Source organism: Haliaeetus leucocephalus, unplaced genomic scaffold (assembly GCF_000737465.1).
Source record: "Haliaeetus leucocephalus isolate CR32 unplaced genomic scaffold, Haliaeetus_leucocephalus-4.0 Scaffold636, whole genome shotgun sequence".
NCBI lineage: Eukaryota > Metazoa > Chordata > Aves > Accipitriformes > Accipitridae > Haliaeetus > Haliaeetus leucocephalus.
In genome coordinates this window covers 315,673-340,309 of record NW_010973072.1, presented here as the reverse complement: position 1 = coordinate 340,309, position 24,637 = coordinate 315,673, and the positions used below count along the sequence as shown (strand labels likewise).

Genomic DNA, 24,637 nt, shown 5'->3' with positions numbered 1-24,637 from the left:
TAGCTTTGATAAAGTTTAACTACTCATTTTAGTCACACATATAAAAGATGGTGTTAGAGTTCTCCAGTTAGTTTTGGAATCAAATTACTTCCCAGAGGACAATTTCCACAGTTATGTACAGCTCTCTACAAGCGAGCTTCCTCTGTTCTGTTTTGAATTTACCTACCCTTGATGCACTGCCAAAACTCTAGTTCTCCTGGTGTCTCACAGGAAAAGAGACACCATACAAAATACTACTCCACTGAACTGGATCATTATCTGTGTGGGTCCAACTTGATCTCAGGTTTTGGTGAAAATGCATCCCCAGTTCAGCAAGGTCTTGCTTCCTTTGCAGCCAAATCCCATATTGCACTATCTGAAACCCTCTCCAAAGTTAGGGGATGCCATGCAACAGAAAACACAAGCTCCAAAGTAATCTCTGATTAATTACCGTCTCCTTGTTACCCAAAATCCTCAACAAAGACGAGCACCCCCTCACCTATACAGAAAATAAACATGAAATGGTGCTCTGCAGGTGGGGACTTACAGGAAAACAACCCTCTGCAGGTATCAAAAATACAGCATAGGGCCAGTCCCACAACTCCACCCACAGTGGATGGGAATACTGAAGCCAGGCAGAATTGCAGGGAAATAATAAGAGAACATGGCTAACCCAATAGTTCTTTAAAGTCCTTTGATTTGTGGGCACACACAAATTTGCTAATATTTGTGAAGATCCCTTAAAGAATTCATATTAAGAATGCTGTATGGCATATAAGAAATTGCTTCCCCTCCCCGAGCTTTCACGGACCCCTTAGAAATGGCCTGAGTAACCCTGGGTGGAAACTACTGCCAACATGCATGAGGATAAAACTAAACTTTCCAAAAGGGCAGCTTTAAAGAAAGCTCCCTTTGGCTGTATGGACTGGTGGCAGCTCTGTGAAAGAATAGAGTTCAAATGTTAGCCTCACTGCCTTTCACTGTCCTGACAGGAGGCTGCATAGGAGCAGGCTGGGAACTATTCAACCCAAAATGCTTCTGGGAACATAAGAACTACTTTACTAGCCTTGCAAAAGCACAGTTCAGTGCAGCTATCTCCAAAGCAACTGTGAGAGTGACAAAACCTCTGTGTAGGTTATTTTTAAGTACTTCCCAGAATCTTTCTACTCCATACTTAAGCTTCCCAGCCTGGGTGACAGGCAGGACACACCAAGAGGGACAAGGCAGTCTGCACTTGCACAGGTACAAAAATCCTAGGGCAAAAAGCACTTAGGAAGCTTCCTCCATTGCTCACAGGATCCTTGCCTCCACATAGTCTCCTCAGACAAAGTACCCCATTTTCCACCACTTTGTCAGGATTCTGGTTTCCTAAGCTGAAAAACCACTGCAGGTCCAGAGGCACTTGCCATTAGGCCAGCAGTGCTCTGTGCCAATTCTGTCCCATTAACTGATTGTAGGTGTGGGCAGTCTGGGCTTTCCTGAAGCAGAGGAAGAAAGTATGTCAGCAGTACTTACAACTTGAATAGCCTGTGGACACCGTGCATACAACACAAACATGTGGGCATAAAGGACTTCCCCACAGTCCACCTGGAACTGGACATCACTTAAGTGGGGATTGTTGACCATTGCACTGAAATCTTCAGCCAGCAACCTGAGAGAGGACTAGAACCCAGAAGGAACACAAAGACAGAAGTTACGTTACAGCTGTCAAACATTTCCCTGAAAAATAAGAAGGGAATAACCCAGTTTATCAGCATTGCTGTACTGTGGGCCCCAGTCTGGATACACTGCCTTTGCCTCCTGAAAATAATCATCAGCATCATCAACTTCAGGTCTTCCATACAACAAATAAGCAGACAAGTCTAACAGACGTTTCTGGCTTTGTTTTCCTTCACTTTTTCACAGTCTGGCAATTGTGAAGAAAGGGCAGTTGTGTTATATTCTACTGTACTTGTTCTGCCTTGTATTACAGCACATTATCACCATCAGATCTTCACCACACCATTTCCTGATGTGGTCTAGCCACTGCCTACAGCTGGCCTCTTGATCTACTGCCTTCCACCACATTTTTAGGAAACTGTAATTTCCACTTTGACAGACTTGAACTCAATTCACTATAATTACAGTAAGAGGAAAGAGGATGACTCAGGGATAGGGTAATGAGCCTTTCTTCTCCCGTTCACTGTTTGCCGATGACAGCTGAGAAGAGCAGCTCTGTAACAAGGGGCCCACATAGAATAAAATTAATGCAGGTATCTAGTTCAGAGGAGCTTGCATGCTTGTTACTGAAACCCCTTTTGAAAATTCCACTCTATTATAAAAAAATAAACATAATTTCTATTATCGTTCTAGAACCCCCTGCTGGAATTTTGGGGAGGGCTTGTTGACTGAGCTACCTGTGACTGGTTACTGGTGATGGTAAGGTCAGGCCTGGGGCATGCTGCCAAAGACAGCAATGATGAACGCTCTGTTTCTGCTCTGGAGCTGCTCCCAGTACGAACCCACCCCAGGCAATCTTGTAAAGACTCAGATCCCTCTAGGCAAGTGTTGCACCTCTGGAAGTGGCCAGTGCTTCAGAGAAGTGTGAAATACCCTCAGCTCACAGTTGAGAGGCTGTCTGACTCTAAGTGGAAACCAGTTTATAGTTAACACACTAATCACTGACCTTGTGCTTTTCAAACCTACTGCAGAGTCAAGGAACTGCAAGTTTTATTACAGTGAACATCTGCATGAGATGCAGTTCCACCTGGAACAACACAGCTCTTTATTTTATTAGCAGGTTTCTACATTAGCCGTGGACTGTGGAAACCTAACCTTTCTACTTGCTCCAGCACATGTTTGCAGGCAGCCAACACTAATTAGCGCCAAAACAGCAGCACACACCGGAACACTTCTTCCAGGCCTTCATAGGTGGGCTAGAGAAGACTCTGCATGTCGTGGCAGTGGTGTGGACTGATCTCCAAGGGGAAGACAGGAAGCTCAGTCTGGAAACTAATCTGATGTTTCTTGCTTTCTTATTCTTGGCAGGTAGGATACCTGCAAGACAGTACCTCAGGAAGCCAGCAAACACAGACTCCTGATGCTACGTTCCAGGCAGCAAGCCCAGAACAGCTTTCCTGCCGATGCTAAAATTATGAATCAGGAACGGGAAAATTAAATAAGGCTAGAAACCTCCTGGCTGCACCATGCTCTGTGCAAAGCAAACAGACTGGTCTGAAGACAGTTCCGAGTGGGCACGTGCTCCTGTTGGAGAACACACCCAGACACTCTCTCGTACTGAGGAAGCCAGCTAGACTGGACTCCACGGATGTGACAAAGGTCTTAAGCATGGATGGGGGGATGTGTTACCAATGCAATGGATGTATTTGCTCTACATGGTTACACTCTGTCTGTGCTCATATAAAGCACAAATCTCTCCCACTGGCAATCCAACTCTTCAGCAACACTTCATTTGCTCAGGAAAACTATCATGGAATCAAACTAAATCTGAAAAAATGATCATACGGGTTTTGCTGATAGTAACTGAGTTTCACAGAACAGTTTCTGTATTGCTAAAGGCCTCTGGTTTAATAGACTGAGCAGCTTATAAAACAAGATGTTTTTTCCTGCTAAGGATTTTTTTTTTTAATACCCCCAAAGAATATCTAGAGTTTCTGTAACAAGTAGTTGGGATGCTCATGTTTAGTGGATTACCACCTCAGAGAATTGTCTCCTTTTAGAATTCTCTTTAATTCTATTAGCACAGTATGAAAGTGCTTTCTCAAGACATCAAAATTTACCTGGCATCAAACGCTACTAGCTTTCATGGCATGATTACTTATTTTCAAACCAAAGATAGTTAAGTTTCACCAAATAAAGTAGATGACCCTGGTAAGAAAATGAATTAGGTTTTTTTTATATGCACTTCAATTAAAGAAAACTGATTATAATCTGCGGGGGATTACGTATCCACTGGTGCATCTGCGGTAAGATGTGATCTACAGAACACTACTGGCCTGAAAAAAAAATAAAAAATCTGTGACTTACTAGCCTGTATTCTTCACCTAGTCACCATAGAGGGCACACTGATTTTCAAGCTAGATCGCCTGATATGTCTTCCCACAACTGAGGATTTTCTACACTAAACCTTTTAAAAGCTCCCATTAGCAGCACAAAAGTGGTCATCTTCCATGGACCTCACAGCATTCCACATCATCTATCAGGCTTTCACGCCAGATGAGAGAATTTAGTGCGAGGCAGCCAGTCCTTGCAAGAATTCTCTCTTCCACTGCAAGGCATGGTGTGGAGAGGAAGGTGACAGAGGAACAGCTCCATTCAGAACCATCTGAAGTAGCTGGGTGTGTGAGCCTGGAGGAAGCACCAGGCAGCTCTGTCTCTCCTGGGCTGCAGCCAGTTTTCTCTTGGATAGCCTGGGCATTAAAGCAGAGCACTGCCTAACATGGTGCAGCTGCATGCCTGCATCCCCCAAATGCTCTTAGTGCTATGACATAACTCTTTAACCTGGTTCTCTTTATATAAACTGTGCACAGGTTGGCCTTATATTACCTGTCATTTTAAATCATCTCTCTCATCAGGTAGGACAAGTACTGAAAAATCCACAGGCCTGCTTATGGGCATCAATGAAATATCACCACATGTGCTGACCTCACCTGCACCCATGAAGATTCCTGAGCGACTGTGAACCTTAAGCACCTCTTTGTTTCTACGTAAAGGAATGCGAAATATTCCATACTTCTATGAATTGCACAAATGCAATAGCTTCTTTTTTACAGTGATAAACAAATGCAAAAAAAGTGGAAAAAAAGGGTTGTCCCTTACTCTTTTACAGCTGCTCTTCAGGAGGCTCTTCTCTTTGGATGGGGGCACAAAGCCACTATGTGGAATATCACTGGAAGTCAGTTCTTTTCCTCAAAGAAGAAAATGCACATCACAAATCACATACAACTTCTTTGTGAGACAGAGTGATGTAAGAACTCCTAGCAGGGTCCTTGCCATGACAGCTCCCTGAGACAGCTGCTATAACCAGCCTGACTGAGTTGAAGGCTCAGCCTCTCCCTCACGCCTTTATCAGAGGGTTTGGCTCTGGGCTGTGACAGGCTGTGGGTACTGAGTACCATTCAGCCACGAGCAGCCTCAATCTACTGCAGATCCGTGTGTGCCATAGTCATCCAGATGGAGGAACTGTGGAGTGCAGCATGCTTCTCTGCTTTCACGTCTCAGTTTTCCTCCAGTTGGAAAAAACTATGACACAGAGTGGGATGGGACATGCCACAGTCTCATCCTAGCAGACAAGCAGAATGTATCTTGGATCCGCATTTCAACCTAGACAAATTGCTGTGGGACCTAGTACTTACAGGCACAGGCAGCCAGTGAAATCAGTTTCACACAGCCTGAGCCCTGTGGTAGTCTACAGAGCACACAGAACAGGATGTGGAGCAACAGAAAGAATTAACGTCTTCAGAAACGGGTTCTGGTGCATTACTGTCTGCACAGTGTTTTTTCTCCACCTGGTCTCATTTACACACACAATATACATTTATGCGTGGAAATTATTTCCCTCACCCAGGAAGCTATATCTCCACTGAAATCCCAGGAGTAGTTTTATAGGACCAGGAACCATTTGCTGCAGTTTAGTAGGGAAAGCGAGGAATATTATACCCAAGTGAAAATGCAGACAGGTGAACTTAGCAACCATGTTCTCTTTCATAGGTGAGCAGGATACACTCAATACATTCTGAACAGCCAGGCCATTTTAAGGGATATCATTGACCTTGAAATGTGCAGCTGTGCACCACACGCAACTATGACTGCGGACATTAGAGAGTTGCCCATAGAGGAATTCTAGGTGTTGTAATTTTTCTACTCTGGACAGGTCCAGATAAACTTCAGGTTTGTGTAACCAATGTACCAACATAAAATCATCCCTCTTGCACATCTCTCTTATCCAAGACCTGAAAAGACAGTGCACATAACAGAAAGACTGTCCAAATAGCAGGGATAAGGATTTTGTCCCAGCTGTTGAACATACCCAGGCTCCCACCAGGCAGAAAATACTTTGATATCTTTAAGGGAATTTTAAAATAAAATTTACTATCTGCTGCCCAGGAATTCTCTTAAACATTGGGATTTAGGAATCATTTCAGAAAAGTCAGCTTGATTGTATCTAAAGCTTACTGCAGAAAAATGTTCCCCCACAATATCACCTCTTGGATCAACATCAACATCCTGTGGGTGCTGTCATGGCTCTCCTAACTTTGCACAGCCCAAGTCTGGCTTTGTGTAGCTGAAGGGACTAGGGACAGGCTCACAAAGCTGCCAGAACTTACCTGGCTGCTCCGCTGCCTGAATGTGGTCAACATCAAGGTTCCACTGAGTAAGGGTAAGTCCTTCCCTGGCCAACTCAACTAGGTCCTGCAGGGTCTGAACATCCTTCTGGCTGTGAGATAAAAACTGCCCATCTCCTTCAGGGCCTGACTTTGATTCATCAGAACTTTGGCCTCCAACCTCCGTGCAAGTGAGCTCATGAGAACTGAGGTGAGGCTGAATTTGCTGGGATACTTTTGGCTGATCAGATCCCACCGATGGCAGAAGGTTCTCTGGCTTATGATTCTGATCAAAAGAGGAGGAAAAGACGACACCAATAAATTAGGTCTTATTTTATGTATTTGCAGAGCTCAGAGTACAGTCTCTACTTCATACTTTTGAAACATCGATTACAGAGCGCTCCACAGGTACAGGGGCTTCCGAGGCAAAAGCTCTCTGCAGTTTTATGAAGGACACTCCAGAGATAAGACAGCTCTGAACAGAAGGAAGGAAACTACAACAGAAAATGCAGAAAAGGTGGTTTCTCCAGGAGCATGTCTGTGCAGACAACTGCCAAGCAGGGAGAGAGGATGGTGGAAATGCTCCCACTCCAACATCTAAATATTTCATTGTAGCTGGAGCACCTGGCAACAGTCAGAGCTGAAGCTCTCCAGGTGCTTCTGTTCTGAGTTCTGAAATGCTTTTGCAGTTACATGTAACTAAATCAAACTTTCACCTTGGAGCTGATATTTTCCAGGTTTGGTCTCTGTTTCCCAATAAAAATAGTTTTGTTTGTTTATTTCTAAGTACAAATGGTTTAGCCATTTCTGTGAATGGAAAGAATCAGAGGGAAGACACACTCTTGCCATGATTTTAAAGGCCTTCCTACTTTTTATTTTTAAACTTCTCTGGCAGTTTTTGGCTTGAACAAAAGGTCAAAAATCTTCATAGAATGCAGTCCCTCCAGTGAAAAACTCTGGGCTTTGACTAGGGAAGAAATATTAAATAAAGCACTTATGTATGCGCAGTAGTTTTTGAGCAGAAGCACCAAATAATTCCTCAAGGAAAGAATGAGGGAAGGAAGAGAAGTGGTATCCTTCTTCTCAGAAAGCAAGTACGTGGTAAGATCAGAGACTAAAAGAGCTTTGTCTATTTCTGTAGGCACTTTTTATAAAACTAAAGAGCACTGAAAGAGGCAGGAGATCTAGGTGAAAAACAGAATGAAACAGTGGAACTGAAAACTGGATCAAAGCTCATATGCACCAAGAGGCAGCGGGATGCACAGGGAAAGCCTGAAGTGCAAATGCTTTGCTTTACAACTCTAGGTGCTCCCACCTTCTCCTGTGTGCAAGACAAATAGCAGTCTTCAGTTTAAACTTTTCACCCAGATACTTGCTGAGTGCAACACACGGGCAAAGCTCATACTAGAATCAGAGAAAAGTGCCACGAAGGAAAACAAGAGTCAGGCTGCTGTAAACATGGACAAACTAGTAGCAAAATGAGCAGGATGGGGTCCCTTTACTCAGTACTCTCCGTTCCCATCAGTTTTATTTTCTGAAAGCTTAAGGAATAGCATGGTAACATGAGCCTCGGTCTCCTCTCCAAAAGGAAGAAATGAAAGTTCAAGATCATAAAACCTAACTGTGTAAGACCAGGGGACAACAGGGCATGAGCAGTGAGTATGCAGAGGCAGGGGATCACTCGTTTTAAGTACCAAATGAGGAAACAGAAGCGTTACTGGGCAAGTGAACTAGGGCACACAAATATCAGAGCAAGGACAAAAGAGCATCCCACCTGCACAGGCTTCCAAGGTACAACTGGGGGGGTTAATGCAGCAGTGTAGAATGATTCAGGGTCATAGGGTCCTGTCAGAGCACTGATATTCCATAAAAAGCACTCCTTGGTTTTGGACAACGGCAAAAGCCAGGCTGCTTTCCCAGATTCATCCTCCAAAATCCTACTAGTGGGAAGCTGAGGGGTGGGAGGGAATTCCACCTCTTCTGCAAGCAGCATAGCTACTCGCTCTTGGATCCTTTTGCGGGCCTTCTCCGGGTCCTGAAGCAGTAAGGGTGGAGGTGCAGTTGGGCCTCTTTTACGACGTTTTTTCTCTTTAAAAAGAAAAGGAAGAGGAACCCAAATAAACAAACAGCTGAACACATAGGGCAAAGGAGCTCAACATGCCAGCTCCTTCAAGTGCTGTAGTCAGTGATGACCAAAAGGCAGCAACAAGCTGAACACAACTCTTAAGATTTTTGCAGGTAGTTTGAAGCCTCACATCACCCTTATGGGAGAAATGAACTCCAGAAAAGACTGACTCCTGCTCACACTGCTCTGTTGCCTGTTGGGAGCTGTCACATCTCTACAAAATCTGATCATTATGGAAGCAACGGATATCCATGCAGTCTACCTCCCAGACCCATGGAATGCTGCCTGTATGGCAGTGCTTCACAAAAAAGGGAGAGAAAAACTCCAACAAATCCATGAAGGACTCCTTTTCTTGTGTACTGGTCACTGATGATATCAAACCACAGCTCACACAAACACTGAGCAACTGTCACTTGGAAATCCTGTGTCTTACTACCTTTGCGTTACTAATGCTCAACAACAAATCCAACCAGGAATACTTATTGGCAGGAGGAGATCTGAGCAGGGTTATGAAGAGTGAAGTCTCCTCTTTATACAGCACTCAACGCTCTCCTCTGGCAGTTGTCTTCATTTCTAAACCTTTCTGCACACTGAAATAGTGAAGCACATGCTCAACAGCATGTAGTATACACGTATGTCTGCTACAGAATGAAAACAGAGAAAAGGCTGAAAAAGCTGCATTAATCCAGGTTGCAGCAGGATGAATAGGAAAAAAATCTCCTGCAGGAGAAATAACAATAACCTTTTCATATTATTTCTTTTCACTTCCATGGTTTACAAAAAACAACAGCTTATCTTAAGAATATTTTACAGATTCAAAACAATCAATCAGTGAAAAAAAGCATGAGATTCCTAAGGGATTTCACTAAAACCCATGGACATCCTGCAGCTTTTCCTGACTGTGTGTGGATACTGCATATTGTGAGGCTCTGACAGCTTAAATAAAACAAAAACAGGGCTGTCATCCCTCCTATACCCAAGAGGAAAGTTTTAGTGAAGAGCAGGCTGTGTTATGCTACTCCTCCAATAACACAGCCTTTGACACTAACTCACTTTAACACATACCTGATCCTGGCTTCCATTTGATTGGCAAAGCAGCCACTGGTTTCACATTTGTAACTGATTTTGCTTGTTCCTGCTTTTCTTGCTCTAACAGAGAGCGTGACATTGCCATAGCAACCAGCAAATCTTCATCCTTCGTCTCCATTTTGGCCCTCTTCTGCATTTTCTTTGAGTCCTCTTTGGAGGAGCATTTTCGCTTTGACCTGCTTGGTTGATTGCTGAAATACAAGAATGCAGCAGGAAGCCCAAGTTAATGTGACTGGATCAGAGACAAGAAACACTGGGTGCTCCAGACCAGCTGCTCTACTTGCTCAGAGAGATTCCCCTATCAAGGATAATGAAAAACTATTCAGTACCTTCTTCCCTAGCAGAGAGCAAAGGATTTCTTACCATCTGTGGAATTTAGAGCAATTTAGAGAAAGTCTTATTTTGAAAAGGTAACCACAAGACTACAGCACTGATGTAAGCATCTGCTATCTGTACCTTGAACACTTTTTTGTACCAAGGGGGAAAGAACAAGTTGAAGCAGGGCAAAACCAAGATCACCACAAAATGCTTTCCCACTCTTCTGCTTCCACAGGGAATGGGCAATGGTCCTTCCTCAGCACAACGGGACTTGCGAGCCCTTCTACAAATTCAGTCAGGCACCACTTGCTGTATTCTGAAGATTCTGCTCAAATCCAAGACAGCAGATGCAGCTCTGTACCGAGCACATTTCAAAACATCACGTCTGTTTCCTCTTTGGCTCAGGGTATAAAGCACATATATCCAACACAGCCACAAGCTGAATAGCTGAGGCATTGGCACAACAGATGCTCTGGAGAGACTGCATACTCGTACTATGTGGTGTGCTTAATAAGCTCAAACACACCATTCAGCTTTACTGCATAATTGCCTCATAGAGCACAAATAATTCTGACAAACCAGTGTAAGATTATTTATTCCCCATTTTGCTCCTGCCTGCTGACTTTTAAAGTCATCCACAACCTGACCACTCCTGAAGAAAAGCAAGATGATTTCTCCAACTAACTACCACATTCTCCTCATGTGGTACTGGGTCATGGCTCTACTTGACCTTCTTTGTACCTGGGGCCTACCCAGTGTGTGAATCTGCCTTGCTTCTGCCATTCACCCCCAGGAGCACAGGTTCAATGTCTCTCAGGCCAAAGAAAGTAACTAGCATCTTTTATTTTTACCAGCTTACCTGGGACACTGAAGAGGTGCATCACCAAGCGTGGACACCTGCAACTGCACTGCCTGAAGAAGCAGCTTAGGAGGTACATCCATCTCGACAGCACAGCGTTTCAGGTGACTGACTCGGCTCTGTGCGGTTTGGAACTGCTTCCCGCAGATGGGACATTCAGGGACCAGTGGTTTGCTGGAGGATGACATCTGTGCTTCTTCCATCTCATCCAGACACCTGTGAGAAGATGGCAAAGCTTACCTCTGAAGACTTTAAAACTTTCCACGCTATGATTTAAACCATTTTAAAGAAAAGGAAGCACAATTATCTCTAATATCTGTTACAGCCTGAAACATCCCCTAAAGAAACAAGAACTATGTGCCCACCACTGTCACGAACATGACATGTAACAGTTAGATGGAGATTACGGCCTCAGGGGCATATTAAAAACTGTTGCTCAAAAGCAAGTGCAGGTAATAACCTTCTTTAACTTCACCGCGTGTCCATCACCTAATACCTCTTTCTGCATTCATTCTAACATTCCAGCTAACTTATAAACCACCGTTAAAAAAAGGATCACCCTACCAGAGAAATGGTAAGTCTTCCTCACCCGAAACATCACTTCTTGTCCTTCTTACTGCTTTTGAAGGTGCATGACCACATGCAGCGTCAAGAACGCAAGTGTTTTCAAGTCAGATATCTCACTTGACAAGGACAGTGTTTTATGTCACAGAAAAGGGAGCAGCTGAAATTAACACCACACTCAAGAGTGCAGGATGATGAACTTCTAGTAGGCCAAAACTATGTACAAAATTTTAATTGTTCTTTTTCTGTCCTCTCCAAAGAGATTCAGGGTGTGAAATCCTGGATCTGCAGTACCTATTACAAAAATCAGTCCCTGATTACATAATGGTACACACTACCTACACACACAGGGCTGTGTTGAGAGACCATTCATCTGATGCAAGAGGACTGGTGATTACTTGTTTGCCAGTGCATCTATCCATCTACAGCTTCACCTCTTGTGATGAAGACTGCTATCAAAAAATCCATTGATAATACAACCTTGTAATCTCATCATATGATTACATGCTTAATAGTTCAGAAAGCAGACTTAATTTCCAAAAAGCATTTCTGACACACTGTCACTGTTTTACAACCTCTGCCCTCTCAAGCAGCAGTAAATACCTGAAGACAGAAACAGCAGTAGCACCTCTAAAGCTGCAGGTACAGACAACTCTAACAAATGTGAGCCACTCAATAACTTGATGTAGGACTGGACAAATTAAATCACTCTTGCCTTCTGAAAGGGCTCGAATTAAGAAATTGCAAACATTCAAATACGCTGTTTCTGATACTTTCTCAGCAGAGAAGCACAAACTTTTAATTTACAAAGACCTATGCGTACATAATATATTAACAGTACTTGGTATTTACCACTAAGGAAACTGTTAAATTAAGGGCACTAATTTTCAATTTGGTCATCTTTCTGAATAGTACCACCTTTCTCTCAGCAAACAGCTGGGATATGCAGTGACATACTCTAGTATGTGTCTTTAGAAGAACAATTTTCAGCGAAATAGAGCAAACATTACTTTGTTGGCTGAAATTGGTATCACATCTCCTCTATCACACTACTGATGAAAGTGGCACTGGCCTTACCACACATATGCAGAAGCCCTGCAGTTCAAGACAATCAGCGTCTGCTTTGAGACCAAACCAACTTTTTAATTCAAGCCATAAAGGTCAATGCCACTATGCAGATTCCCCTGCTACCATGTTCTTTAATGGATAAGCTGAGTGAGCAGTCTATGAGGTTAATGGGAAAGGATGTGGAAAGGACACATCATGCTGGTCTTTCACCTGTTAACATGCTGCTCTCGTCGCATTGTGTTCATGGCTGAGAGATCCTTCTGGCAGATCTGACAAAAAAACAAGCCTGCATCCTCCAGGCTTGCCAGAGCTTCCTCTTTGGTTTCCTGCTGAAGAGCCAAAGCCAGAGCACCGTCATGTTCCATGGACAGAAGATGGTGGGTATCTGGCAAAGAAGGGAGAGATGATCTAAGATAGAAAACTAAGAATCCTGTATGAAAGGCATGGAGCCGTTATACTTCTCATTATTAGTTTATTAAACTAGACGCACAAAAATTAATTGCAGTCTTTCTCTTGCATCTTCACATCTCATCTCCCACAAGGGAATGCTACAGGACTGCACTAGCCGAGGAGCAAGAGGTGGCAATTTGTTCACAGTACGTCGCATGCCAGAGCCAAATGAAGGGTAAGTTTTGGCTAAAGTTTCTGAAGAGAATATGGGATCTTACACATTACATATTAAAACACAGCAGATTTTCATGTCCATACAGAACCAATGGGGCCCTGACTTATAAAGAACCAAACCAGAGTAAAATTACTGTGAATTCAATTAATCTGCATAGAACATATTACCTTATAGAGTGCTTGGGGATCCACCAAAGATGGGGGCTACCTAAGAGTCATATTTACCTAACAGCTACCTAACACTGTCCTAAGGGAAGGACGACAAAGTCCACTGATCCTGTTGGAATTTCAACCTGTTTCCAAGAAGACAATTAACCTTCCGGAATGTAACATGAGGTTGATTCAGCCTTAGAGAAGGCCTGGGAGAAAAGTACGGATAGTCCTTTAACAATAGAGAAAGCAAGTTTTCTCAGTGATCTGGAGTGATTTATTCAGTGCTGCACACTAAGCCACTAGGCTAGCTGGGAACAAAGCCCAGGAATCTGGACTGCTTCTCATGCAACCATTCTCACCAGCCCACAGCACTCTTTCTGCACGTACAAGAGCTAACAAAAGAAATGTACCATTCTCTGGTGGGTTCTGCTCCTGGCTTTCGCCAGGGAAATCCACGCTGGCTACAGACTTTGGCAAACCATCATCTGTGCTGTGTTTTAGCTGCTCAGGTGCCACTCTCTTGAACTGCTGCATTCTCTCCACTACCAGCTCTGCTACCCGCATCTTCGACCCTGCGAGCAGCGGTATCTTTGAGGTGAGCGAAGAGCAGGTCCCTGGCTGTGTAGCAGGATGGAAGGATAATGTAGTCTGGGAACAGCCACTCAGAGTATTTACTAGAGGGGGAGAAAACATCAGAGCTTTACCAGTCAGTTTTAAACACATAGCTGAGCTGCCCAGATAGCTGCTGGGAAACCCTCCCCAACAGTAGCCTAAGCCAGGCTCAGTTTTGCAACAGGCATTCTTGGAGGAAGTGAACAATTTGTTCAGCTGTTACATGACTTTATACTTGATAACCACAGTACCAGTATCAGGCTTCTGTGCTACAGTGGAGTTTACGTATCTCTAAATCCCTTTTAGGAAGGAATATTAAGGAAGGCCTTGCCTGAAGGTCACTAGTGAGAACAAGCAGTCCTACAGCCCCAGTGTTCCCACCACACAATGTCCTGTGGTTCCTCCTGTTCTTTGCTCTGATCTCCAAACCCTATCTGTGGCTCAAACTTTCAGGCTCTGAGCTGAAGGAACCCGGAGTTCCCAAAGAGAGGTGGTAACAAGCAGGAGGCAGAGGCAATGCCAAACTAACACCTCAGCATACCACTGCTCTGCTTGAGGTATCCTGTGGATATGCGCAGTGTGCAAGATGGGACCAAAGATCTCACCAGCCCAGTATCTTGTCTCTGGGCCCAGACAGCAACACATACTTAAGAAAGGGTGCTCAGGACAGGACAGGTACGAAATAATCCTTTTCCTGGCTGACCTTATTTATCAGTTTAAGGACTTCCTGCACTGGTGACTGCATTCTGGCCATCACATTTAATAACCACTGAAGGACTAATCCTTTATGAATTAATCCAACACCTTTTTTAACTCGTTCATTTTTGGCCTTGACAACATCCAGTGGCAATACATTTCACCATACAATGATGCACTGGGTGAAAAAGCACCTCAATATATTCTAAGCTTGCTTCTAGATGATTTGAGGGTGTTTTTCTCAGTTGTAATACTGCAAAAAATAGTGAATAATGACTCCCCAACTCATCACTTTGTACCAAGGCTTCACCTTACTGAAGGACATCTGCCTGCCTGTAGCACAGAACACACTCCTAGGTTAAAGCCCTAGATAAGCCTAAGTAGCTAAGTGTAGACAGAAACAAAAGATGCAAGCCCGCTTCAATCAGCACTGCTGTATGTCCCCACCAGGTGGGCTTCTGAAGACCACCACTGAACTACAGAGTCTTTTCAGTCCTAGCCTATGTTCACTCACCTGTCAGAGTCCTCTGGCTACACTCACTGGCCACTGTACTCAGCTGGCTGGCAGGGAAAGGGTTTCTCTTTCCATCCCCTTGTGTAGTCTCACCACTACTACAGGCCACAGCATCACCATCTTCTTTGTGCACCAGTGTTTGTTCCTTTGGACCCAAATCTTGAGGTAAATTTGTTTCCTTTGCTGCTGGTAAGTGATGATGGTTTTGGCTCTTAGCGGCAGCTTTTCCTCTTTTTAATTTGCTTCTTGCTGCAGTGCTCTTTGACCTGTTCTGAGCACCCTTTGCTGCTTCAGCATCCCCAGCTTTTTTCTTCCCTCTACCTAAAAGATTCGCCCATAACTCTTTGAAATCATTGTCCTGTTCATCCATTGGCCTGCAGGTTCCAGTTACGCTGTGGCCTAATGACACTGTGAGGACTGGAGGGCAGGGGGAGATACCAGAATCAGTTCAGGTTTGCATCATCCGTGACCTGCAATTTTCACCAATTCCCTTCCACTACCTCAGAGATCTCCATTCTTCAGACTTCAATGAGGTCAACAGTGTGGGCACTTCTGTGCTGCTCTGACAGTTCATTCTTCCACACTTAATTCACAGCCATTTAGTAGAGCACATTCTCTCTCCAAGAACCCCACCTGCTTTCACAAGTTGGCTCTTCAGAGGCCTCTAGACCTTACGTTAATCACGTCAGTTTGTGCAGAATACACGTAGGATCTTCATGACACGCTATAGGGCTTCACAAAGACACTTACTAAAGCCCTGAAATAAAGAAATAAAAAAAGGTGGTTATGGAGGATGGTATATGCAAATGCAGCATGGGACAGGGCTGGTGTAGAACTTTGAAGGAGGAGAGAACTTTTATAAAATAGTAAGATTAGAAAAAGCCAGTATTGACCCAAAACGCTATCGCTATAATTGTACTACAGACATGCACAAGCCACATGAGGAAAGAAGAGGAAAGCTTTCAAAACAGATATCTGATACTGGGTAGGCTTTTGTCCTGGATCTCAGGATTTGAGACTGTCCTTTCTTAATATGCATTCATACTTAGATTTATATAACACAAGACCAGCGAATGTAGCGCGGGGTGTGGGGGGGAAGTCCCTCAGATCAAGCAGCTATTATACAGTGTAAAATTTTGCTTTGCAACACCACAGCTTTAAAGAGGAGAGCCCAACCTATTTTGAGAAGTGAATAAAGGCAGTTTCTGGCATTTCAGAAGGGTTTCTGGGACAAGTCTGAGAACAATTCTATCAAATATGTTCATCCTTTCTCTCCTCTTACCTCCATGGCTGCTCACCTTCAGGATTAGCTCTCCTGCTAACAAATACTGAACTATTCCTCTTGAGTACTCAATAAACCATGGCAGTGACCATGTTTCACAAACTGCTGTCAAATACACAAGGTAAACAGACTAAACAAATGGTATTCTAAAATGAGTTTCTTAATCTTTTCAGCTACAGTAAGAACAGCAGTACTAGCTAGGGATTACGTGGAACAGCATTGGGTACAACGTCCAGATGGAAATGCCATCAACCCCCAGGCAACATTAAACCTAGATCTCTATTCTTAGACATTTTGATTGTCCTCTTCTTCCTAGTCCTAAGTTCACTATGGTTCTGGCTATTTTACCAGAGGTTTTATATTGCTCCCAAAACCTATTTCTTTCAAGCCTAAACCAGAGTGTTTCACTTGGAATGGCAGCAGCTGTGGTTCAGCTTCTCCAGTAAAGCTCTGGGCATAGAAAGACTCAAAAAGCAGGAAAAACACATGCGAGATTGTTTTCTCAAATGGCTTGGCTGCAGACATGCGAGGCTAAGGAATGCTGGTTACACACTTTCATGGGTCAGCCTTTCCTATAAGCAATTACAGATGTTAATGGATTTATTTATTTTAAACTCAGGCTCCCAAACCAGCAGAGGATTTTGCTGTGAATCTTGGAGTCATTTCCTGTTAGAGAGAAACTGAAGTTTTATGTAGCCAGTTCATAAATTTAATTTTCCTGGACAGAATCTTGGTGTAGTTATCACTGTAAATTGACCATTTTCTTCTAAGTAGAAGACAGCATCTGGAGAAAAACAGAATCTCACATCCTCCATGGCTTTAAATACCTCTCACAGACACATTTGTACTGTTGTATTACTTATGGTGAGTTCCTGATATTAAACTTTGAAACAGATCAGCACTTTTGCGTTTGCAATCAATGTTCAGTGCCCCAGGTAGATGAAGTCAGACATACAAATGATGCAAACCTAAGAATTTATCTGTCTTACTCCTCTCTTTCCAGACTTGTATTTACAGGCTCCTGCTCTGTTCAACATCTCAGTATTTCTGATGCTGCTCCTATTCATGTACCTAACAGCCAGCTTTGGCACCAGTTTGTAGAGCTCAAAAAGTAATGGCTTTGAAAATAATTTCTTTCAGTATAGTATTAAATTCATTTTGGAGGATTTTAGGACTCAACAAATCACAAAGCTGGTCAAATAAAATAAACAGCAGCACTTAGCTATCCCCTTAGCTGCCAAATCTATAGCCCAGCTGTGCCCTTCAAGTAAATGTAGATCAGCAAAATGGTACAAAGCAGGACCAGTAAGAATGAAAGATGGAACCTGGAAAATGGAAGGAAAAGATTAGATTTAGTGTATTTTGTACTGACTGCTCTTTTTGCTCAAGTTCCAAGTTGCAGGGGGAAGGAGACAGCAATAGCACATGCCCTAATGGTGATAGGTTCTGCCACTTCCACTGACCTGCATACCTGAAATATGTAGGTGAGTTAGATGCATTGCTCAGGATCTGCTCAGCTCAGCAGTGTGTCCCCAGCAGCGAGCAGCACCACATGCCGCTGCAGAAAAAGCCCAGAACCCTTCAGAAGGCAGAACGGGTCAGGCAGACTGGATAAAGCCCTGAGAAACCTGGTCTGACCCCATAGCTGACTCTGCTTTGAGCACGATGTTGGACTAGAGACCTCCTGAGGCCACTTCCAGCCTGAGTTATCCTATGACCCTACAAATAGTCTGTCCTTGCCTTTTCCATTTGGGACTAATTTTGTTTCCTGGTAACCTTCTTTAAACCAGAACCACAAGAGTTAATTCTTACAAAAATCCATCAGTGTTACTATCATAACCCTCCAGCCATATAACAACCTCACCTTTTTGATCCTGCCATTTTCAGGCTCACCGGCATCTATTGAATTGAGTTCCCTGCTTTAACTAAAAAAAAAAAACCAAAAAAACAAAACAGGAGAAAGTATTCCTTTTCATCAGTTCTGTTTGCTTCCTTTGTACTTCACTGACTGTCTTCTGTTGAGACAAGGAGGACAGAAGCTCCAAATCCACTCTCTTTAGACCACTCAATATTTTATTAAATTACATGTATCACATCCTCCAGTGTCTGTGCTCTAAAATAAGAGTCCCAGTCTTTTCTCTTTTCCTAGGAGAATCTTTTCTGGCCCCTAACCATCTCCATCAGTATTCCCCGAATCTCCTGCACTGTCCACTGCTTTTTCTGAGACACGATGACCAGTACCGCAGACAGCAGACTGCTGATACTGCGGATGAAGAAGTTTTATATTGTTCACATTGCTTCCCCACCCAGGCCTCGCAGATCCTAACATCTTTGCTTTGTTTTGAAAGCATCTGCTTGTTGAGCAAAGGTTTTACCTGAACAGAGATGCCCAGGGCTCTTTCAGTATCTGGTATCATTAAGGTGTTCCATATGATTTATCTCTTTTTCCACCTCCATGCTCTACTTTACACTCATCCACACTTAAGTTCATGATATACTGTGTTACCTGCAGCTCAGAGCCTGCTGGAACTACCTCTGACCTCGACTGAGCTAAAAAAGCTGCATCACTGCCCAGCAGGACCACCGGGCACACACTGAGGAGGATTCAGAATGAACCCTTGGATGCTCTTTGCTACCTTTCAGCCAGTTTCCCCTCTTAGATGATTTACCATTCATGACAATTCTTTATCTCTTTCCCCTTTTCAAAGGATTTCTGAGTAAACGACATTAATCCATTCTTTATTTCTTGATTTGTTGACAAATTCAAACCACTCCATTAGACTACTGAGAGACAGTCTACTGCAGAAACTAGGCTACCATGTTGATGAGATGCTATTAGGTTAAAAATATGACAGACGTCTACAAATAACTTGATGATCATTTCAACCAGTTTAATAGGTACACATAAAAGACTTACTGCCTTGTAATTACTTAGTTCAATCATAGAATCCTTCTTAAAAAACCCCAAACAGCCAAAACCCAACAGGTAAAACATCTGCTACCCTCCCACCTTTCAAGAGCAGCTGAAACCAGGACACAACTGAAAGTGTATTTCTACCAGCAGTCCAACCACTTGACAGTATCTCTTCTGAGCTCTCAAATATACAATATCTGGGCCTGCTCACTTGCCGCTTTAAACTGTCTATTTGTTCCAGGAACAATTGTCCTGCCATTTCAGTCTCCAAGAGCATGTCATCATTATGGCTAGAAAGCGTACATGAGTGCTAGGTAGGCCTCAACAACTTGTACCCAGCAGATACCTTCTCCCCTCTCAACCCCCGCAGTGCTGCTTCAGTAGATATCCTCCTCAGTTACTCATCTTTGAAGAAAGCCTGGCTCTATACCTTCAAAAAAGGAAGGTGCCATGCTACCTTGGGAGCAATTTCCTGGGTTTCACAAGAAATACTAGGGCAAGTGGGATTATTTAACACTAGAAAGTGAGGCAAAAAGTAACCTGAATTTTTTTTCATAAGTACCATTTCCTTGTGGTGAAAGTACAAATTACCCCATTCTACAGCCAGATCCTCTCCCCCCATCTCCACCAGTGAAACAGCCTAAGAGGCGACTGCATTCCCAACTGGGTGTAGGGAGACACGATGCTGAGTCTGCAGCACCCGTCTCCACACGGAGTGAGGCTGTGTTTGCGTGCCAGGCAGAGTGGGTTGCTGCAGAAAGCGTGGCACCTTTCTCGGCAGGAGCACCTTCTCCCACTTCCTCCACCAGCAAGATCAACATAGGAGTGGTCCTGACAGTCCTGTAAGGCTGGCCAGAACTTAAAGGAAAGTCAAAGAATGGGATCAAAGTGACTGATACCGCCTCCGTCTTCAGAAATGAGTTAATTGCCATGGCCTGTATGAACCTAGGCTGCTAATTACAGAGTGTTGACAGCAGACAGGATGATGGGATGCACCCTGTTGCGTTGGCACTGAGTTTTATTGCCCCCTCCCCTTCTCTTTCCGTGAAAGCTGTAGCCTGAACATCTGAAGGTTGGTAGCAAAACTTTCAATCAAGCCAGTCCAAATACTGCACAGGGAAAGAATTTCTGTAGTGTTTGTTCTGGAAACCACACCAGAAGCTGGTCCGTAGGGATTCTTCCAGACCAAATCCTGTAACAAAAAAATCTTCCTACGGGTTCCTGATGGAGATGAACCTACATGTCAACAGTGTAACTTCTGAAAGAGCATATTATCCTCCATACTTTTAGAGACTCTCTTTGCTAGCACCTTTTCTCACCAGGTTCCTGCACTAACCGATACCTTTATCACCAACACTACTCTACAAGGACACAACAATAGATGTGTCCAGTGCACGGTCTCTGTGTCTGTAGAAGTGCAAATAAATTAACACTGAGGACAGCAGCACTTGTTCTGTGAGGAGAGAACAAATATAAGTGCAGAACAGGAATTCAAACTCAGGTACCAAACCTCTGGTCCTGGTCTCTGCCAGCTTTCCTGTGCCAGAAAAGGATAACAAAACCAGATGTGGAAAATAGGAAATTACAAATTAACTCAAGCCTATATAAGCAAGGAAATGATAGCTAGGAAAATCATAATCAGATTCTAATGAGCAATCTTAGCAATGACCAGTATCAATGTCTATGTGACATCATCCACTTCTATTACTGATATCCCACCAGAGTACCACACTCACATTTCTTTTCAAGACTACACCTCCCCCTGCTAGTACTTTGTACGTATGGCAAAGCACTTCATAGCCAGTAAAAAAATCTATCACATTCCAGACGTGAATTTTAAATCACTACTTACATGACAAAACGTCCCTCTACCTTTCAAATGCTGTAGAAACTAACCTTACTTTAAAAAGCATTTCACTGAAATAGAAAATTTTTACTTTTTACCTCCTCTGGAAGGATAAAGGGGAAGTGAATATAAAAATAAAAACTAACGGTTGCTCAGGTGCAAATGCTCATGGCTTGTATGCAAACACAGTAGCATACAAATCAGAAATACATGCAGCTGGTGTTTAAAAAATGCTTATTTGATTTGACTGAAAGCAACAAAAAATTATTAATTTAAACAGAAAAATACAATCGAGAATTAAGGACTGAATAAAACCATTTCAGCAGAGGCCCCAAAAATCAATAATGAGAACAATACTTATTAAAACCTAACTTGGTTTTCAGAGAAAGAAAAGTAATCAGAGTAATAATAAAAACAAATATGTAAAATAACATCATGGTAAGGGAATTGGATAGCAGTGAATATAAACAATGAATTGTATTAAAACGAGAAGGAGGTAAAATTACATAAGATTAGTTTTCTGGTCAGAAAAGTTAAGAACTTTCAAAAAGGTCTTTTTGGTGTACATCAAACCAAAAAGAAGAACCTACCAAGGCCACTAGATCATTATAAAACAAACTGTAGAACTGTTAATAATGAGAATACAAAATATTCCTATAATATCCATCCCATGATGTTGATGAAAGTAGCCTATTCTAACAGTAGTCCAAAGTGTACTGAACAGCAGCTATTGAAGATATTTCTGTCAACAGAATCAGATCATTTGCAAGTAGAAGTCACTATGATTTTTCAAAAAGGACAATTAGGGAAGTAAACACCCATCTTTCAGACTGAGATCAGCGCCAGGCCGTTAAAGAAATGGCTTGTATGGGAATTGATGAATGAAGATGGATAATGAAATTAATATCAATAAACACAGTTATATGAAAACCAAGATCTCCTACGTTAAGCTAATACCTTTTTAATGAGACCTCTGCATGTTAACAGAGGCGTAAGTCTTTTGTAAACCATTAAAGAAGTATCAAGGGACAAAATGATTAATTAGAATCATGCAAAATCAATACAATACATTTAAAATTATTAAAATGTAGCTAGATAGGTTTCAAAATGCAACTGCAAACAGCAGTCACTGAGCACATATGTTCCTAGTACCATCCCACAGAGATTAACTCTCTGCCTATCTTATTTTTCTATTATTTAGACTAAGGAATTGAGTTAGGAGAGATATAAACCACCATTGATGAAGCTGTCTGATGATGCAGAGAAAGGAACTGTTAGATAGTGTTGATGACAGAGACGCAGACCAATGCAGACCACTTGGTAAACTAGCACAAATCTCAATACAAAGTTCCTGTTTTGGGACAAGGCCATACGTACAGGATAGGTAAATCTATCCTGGGAAGCAACAAGTACAAAGGAGTTAGGAGTCCGGACAGATAATCAGAACATTGGCAGGCTCCTGGATGAGTCTGTGGCCATATCGATACATATGCTGTAACAGTAAAAAGGTTTTATTTCCTTTGTAGTTGGTGCTAGTGAAAACTGTGGTAAAATTGCTACAGGGAACCTACAGCACGATTCATTCACAAGAGGCTGCATTGCCCATAGGTCATACGGCACCAGAGGCATACAGCTTAGGAAAGGTGCTGTTTCAAACTGCCTTCTCAGTACCCAGTACAAAGCCTTACCTAGCCCACCATTCCTCCAAACTGACCACAATGTGACCTTACCCTGGGTGTCTGACTCCACTCTGAGACAGAGAATCTTGACCATGTCAAACAATTCTATCATTTTGTAGATCAAGAGTGGAGCAATCAGGGTTATGGACGGCAAGAAAGTCAACTGAATAATTAATGAAGAAGTGAATATAAAGAGAAGTAAGAACACTGCAATGTTAAACATTCAAGCCATTTCTTTCCAAGAAGACAATGTTATCCTAAGGCGCACATTCACTTAAACCAATGGAAGTTCTACTGATACTATTTTTTCCCCAAAAGTCTATCTTCTGATTTGTGATTATGTTGAAGCTTATCATCACAAAAGCCAAATATAAAAAGAAATTTAACACAGTATCTTGATTTCCCCACATTCTCTAAAATAAAATGATGCTTGCTTTGAAAAGGTGACCAAACTCATCACAGTTTGCTACAGGTGATCTAATAATGTATCTTTTACACTAACATTTTGTTAATTTATAACAATGAATAACTTGCTCTCTTCTCAGCTAAAATCACATATAAGAGCTACAGTAAAATACACAACATACTACTTTGTGGATATGTTGCTTTATGACATTTCCATGCTACCATATCTGTTCTCTGTACTCCAGCGTCTATCATAAACAAGCTCGCCTTACTGTTCAGAAAATACATTTTTACATTTCTTCCTATTAAAATATCTTCTCCTTTCATTGACTTAGTTCCTTCACCTTCTCAATATCCAAATATATCATTACCTACAGACTTGATGAGAATGCTCTGGGAAACTCTGGTATCATACCAATGATCTCAGGGATGCATAAATATATGTCTTCCACAGACTGCTACAATAACAGCAAGAGGTCAGCTCTCAGACAAGGATGTCAATTCCTCTGTGTTTAGCTTCCAGGAAAATTCTTTCTAGAAACTCTGGACAAAGGCCTTGCATACAACTGAGGACCCTGAAGCACAGTTTGAGTTTCACTAGCATACAATAATGTGTCAAACATCCTGTTTAAATTGCTATTTTCTACCATTTGACAGTTTCTTTGGAAAAAACGTGTAATGAAAATTGACCCAGTGGGAAAAGCAAATGCTCAAAAGAACTTGAGGTCCATTTTATTCCAAATGTAAAGCTTATGATAAAAATTCTTTCTGTTTCTGTTTCCAGTCTGCCTCTGACACATCTGTACAGTGTAAAGCAATACAATGACTTCTGGCTATCCAGAAAACTGTTTTAATCCAAACAGCAAAATCAAAGGGGAGAGGAGGGACCAGGAGGGAGAAGAATATGATTTTAAGTAGATACGAAAGCCAACCACACAAGGGTCTTTTTTTGTAATCAAAACATGGACTGTACCCAGCCTGTGACTTTTGAGAGTTTATACAGGAGCCAATAGACTGAGCATCAGCCAATGTTACCGTCTTTGGGCTTCACTACAGTCAAGCTATTTAGTACAAATAGTATGTTTTTGCCCAGCAAATGCATAATTTCGACTTTATTTAAAAAGACCAGGGTTAAAAGAAGCACCTGTGTATCTGCAGGATCAGGGACAAAGCGTTGTCAGTGAAATGACCGACACCCACTGCTTCCCCTCAAGGCAGGCCCATACTGCTGCTCCTTGTGCCCCTTAGTCTGGAAGAGAAAAATAAAATTCCATGCAGCAGCTGACAAACTCCTCAGAATTGCTTTCCCTGATGACATTGCTTGAAAGGAGTCTGCTTTGAGGCTGGACGCATTGAACAAAGTTTTTAATGAATCTTCCTAGCTGTCAACGCTGCTTAAACTCAGACGGCCTCATAATCAGGCCTTCCGTGGAACAACTTCGCCTTTGCTTTATCACCGAACTTTTGCTTTTGATGCCATTTGAACATCAAGGATGGAGTTTTACCCTACCGAACAGCTGCAGCACAGCAATCAGCTGCCCACCCGAACCCAACCTGAGGTCCCCTAACAAACACGTCAGGGCTTCG

The 24,637-nt window shown here is 42.6% G+C and overlaps 1 protein-coding gene across 3 annotated transcripts in view; it reads right to left on the bottom strand.

The window, feature by feature from the left end:
- Window positions 1-24,289, bottom strand: part of SLX4 (SLX4 structure-specific endonuclease subunit) — a 31,798-nt gene extending 7,509 nt beyond the window's left edge. For 2 of the 3 annotated variants that reach the window (XM_010578359.1, XM_010578360.1), the window contains exons 1-10: window positions 24,195-24,289; window positions 14,925-15,681; window positions 13,513-13,776; window positions 12,536-12,710; window positions 10,694-10,909; window positions 9,493-9,707; window positions 8,077-8,390; window positions 6,306-6,588; window positions 4,798-4,886; window positions 1,495-1,641 (exon numbers count right to left, since the gene is read on the bottom strand). In XM_010578359.1, the coding sequence (XP_010576661.1) occupies window positions 1,495-1,641; window positions 4,798-4,886; window positions 6,306-6,588; window positions 8,077-8,390; window positions 9,493-9,707; window positions 10,694-10,909; window positions 12,536-12,710; window positions 13,513-13,776; window positions 14,925-15,294 (2,073 nt within the window). In that variant the 5' untranslated portion in view covers window positions 15,295-15,681; window positions 24,195-24,289. The remainder of the gene's footprint in view (window positions 1-1,494; window positions 1,642-4,797; window positions 4,887-6,305; window positions 6,589-8,076; window positions 8,391-9,492; window positions 9,708-10,693; window positions 10,910-12,535; window positions 12,711-13,512; window positions 13,777-14,924; window positions 15,682-24,194) is intronic. The other variant, XM_010578361.1, reaches the window with a different exon arrangement.
- Window positions 24,290-24,637: the final 348 nt, after the last annotated feature.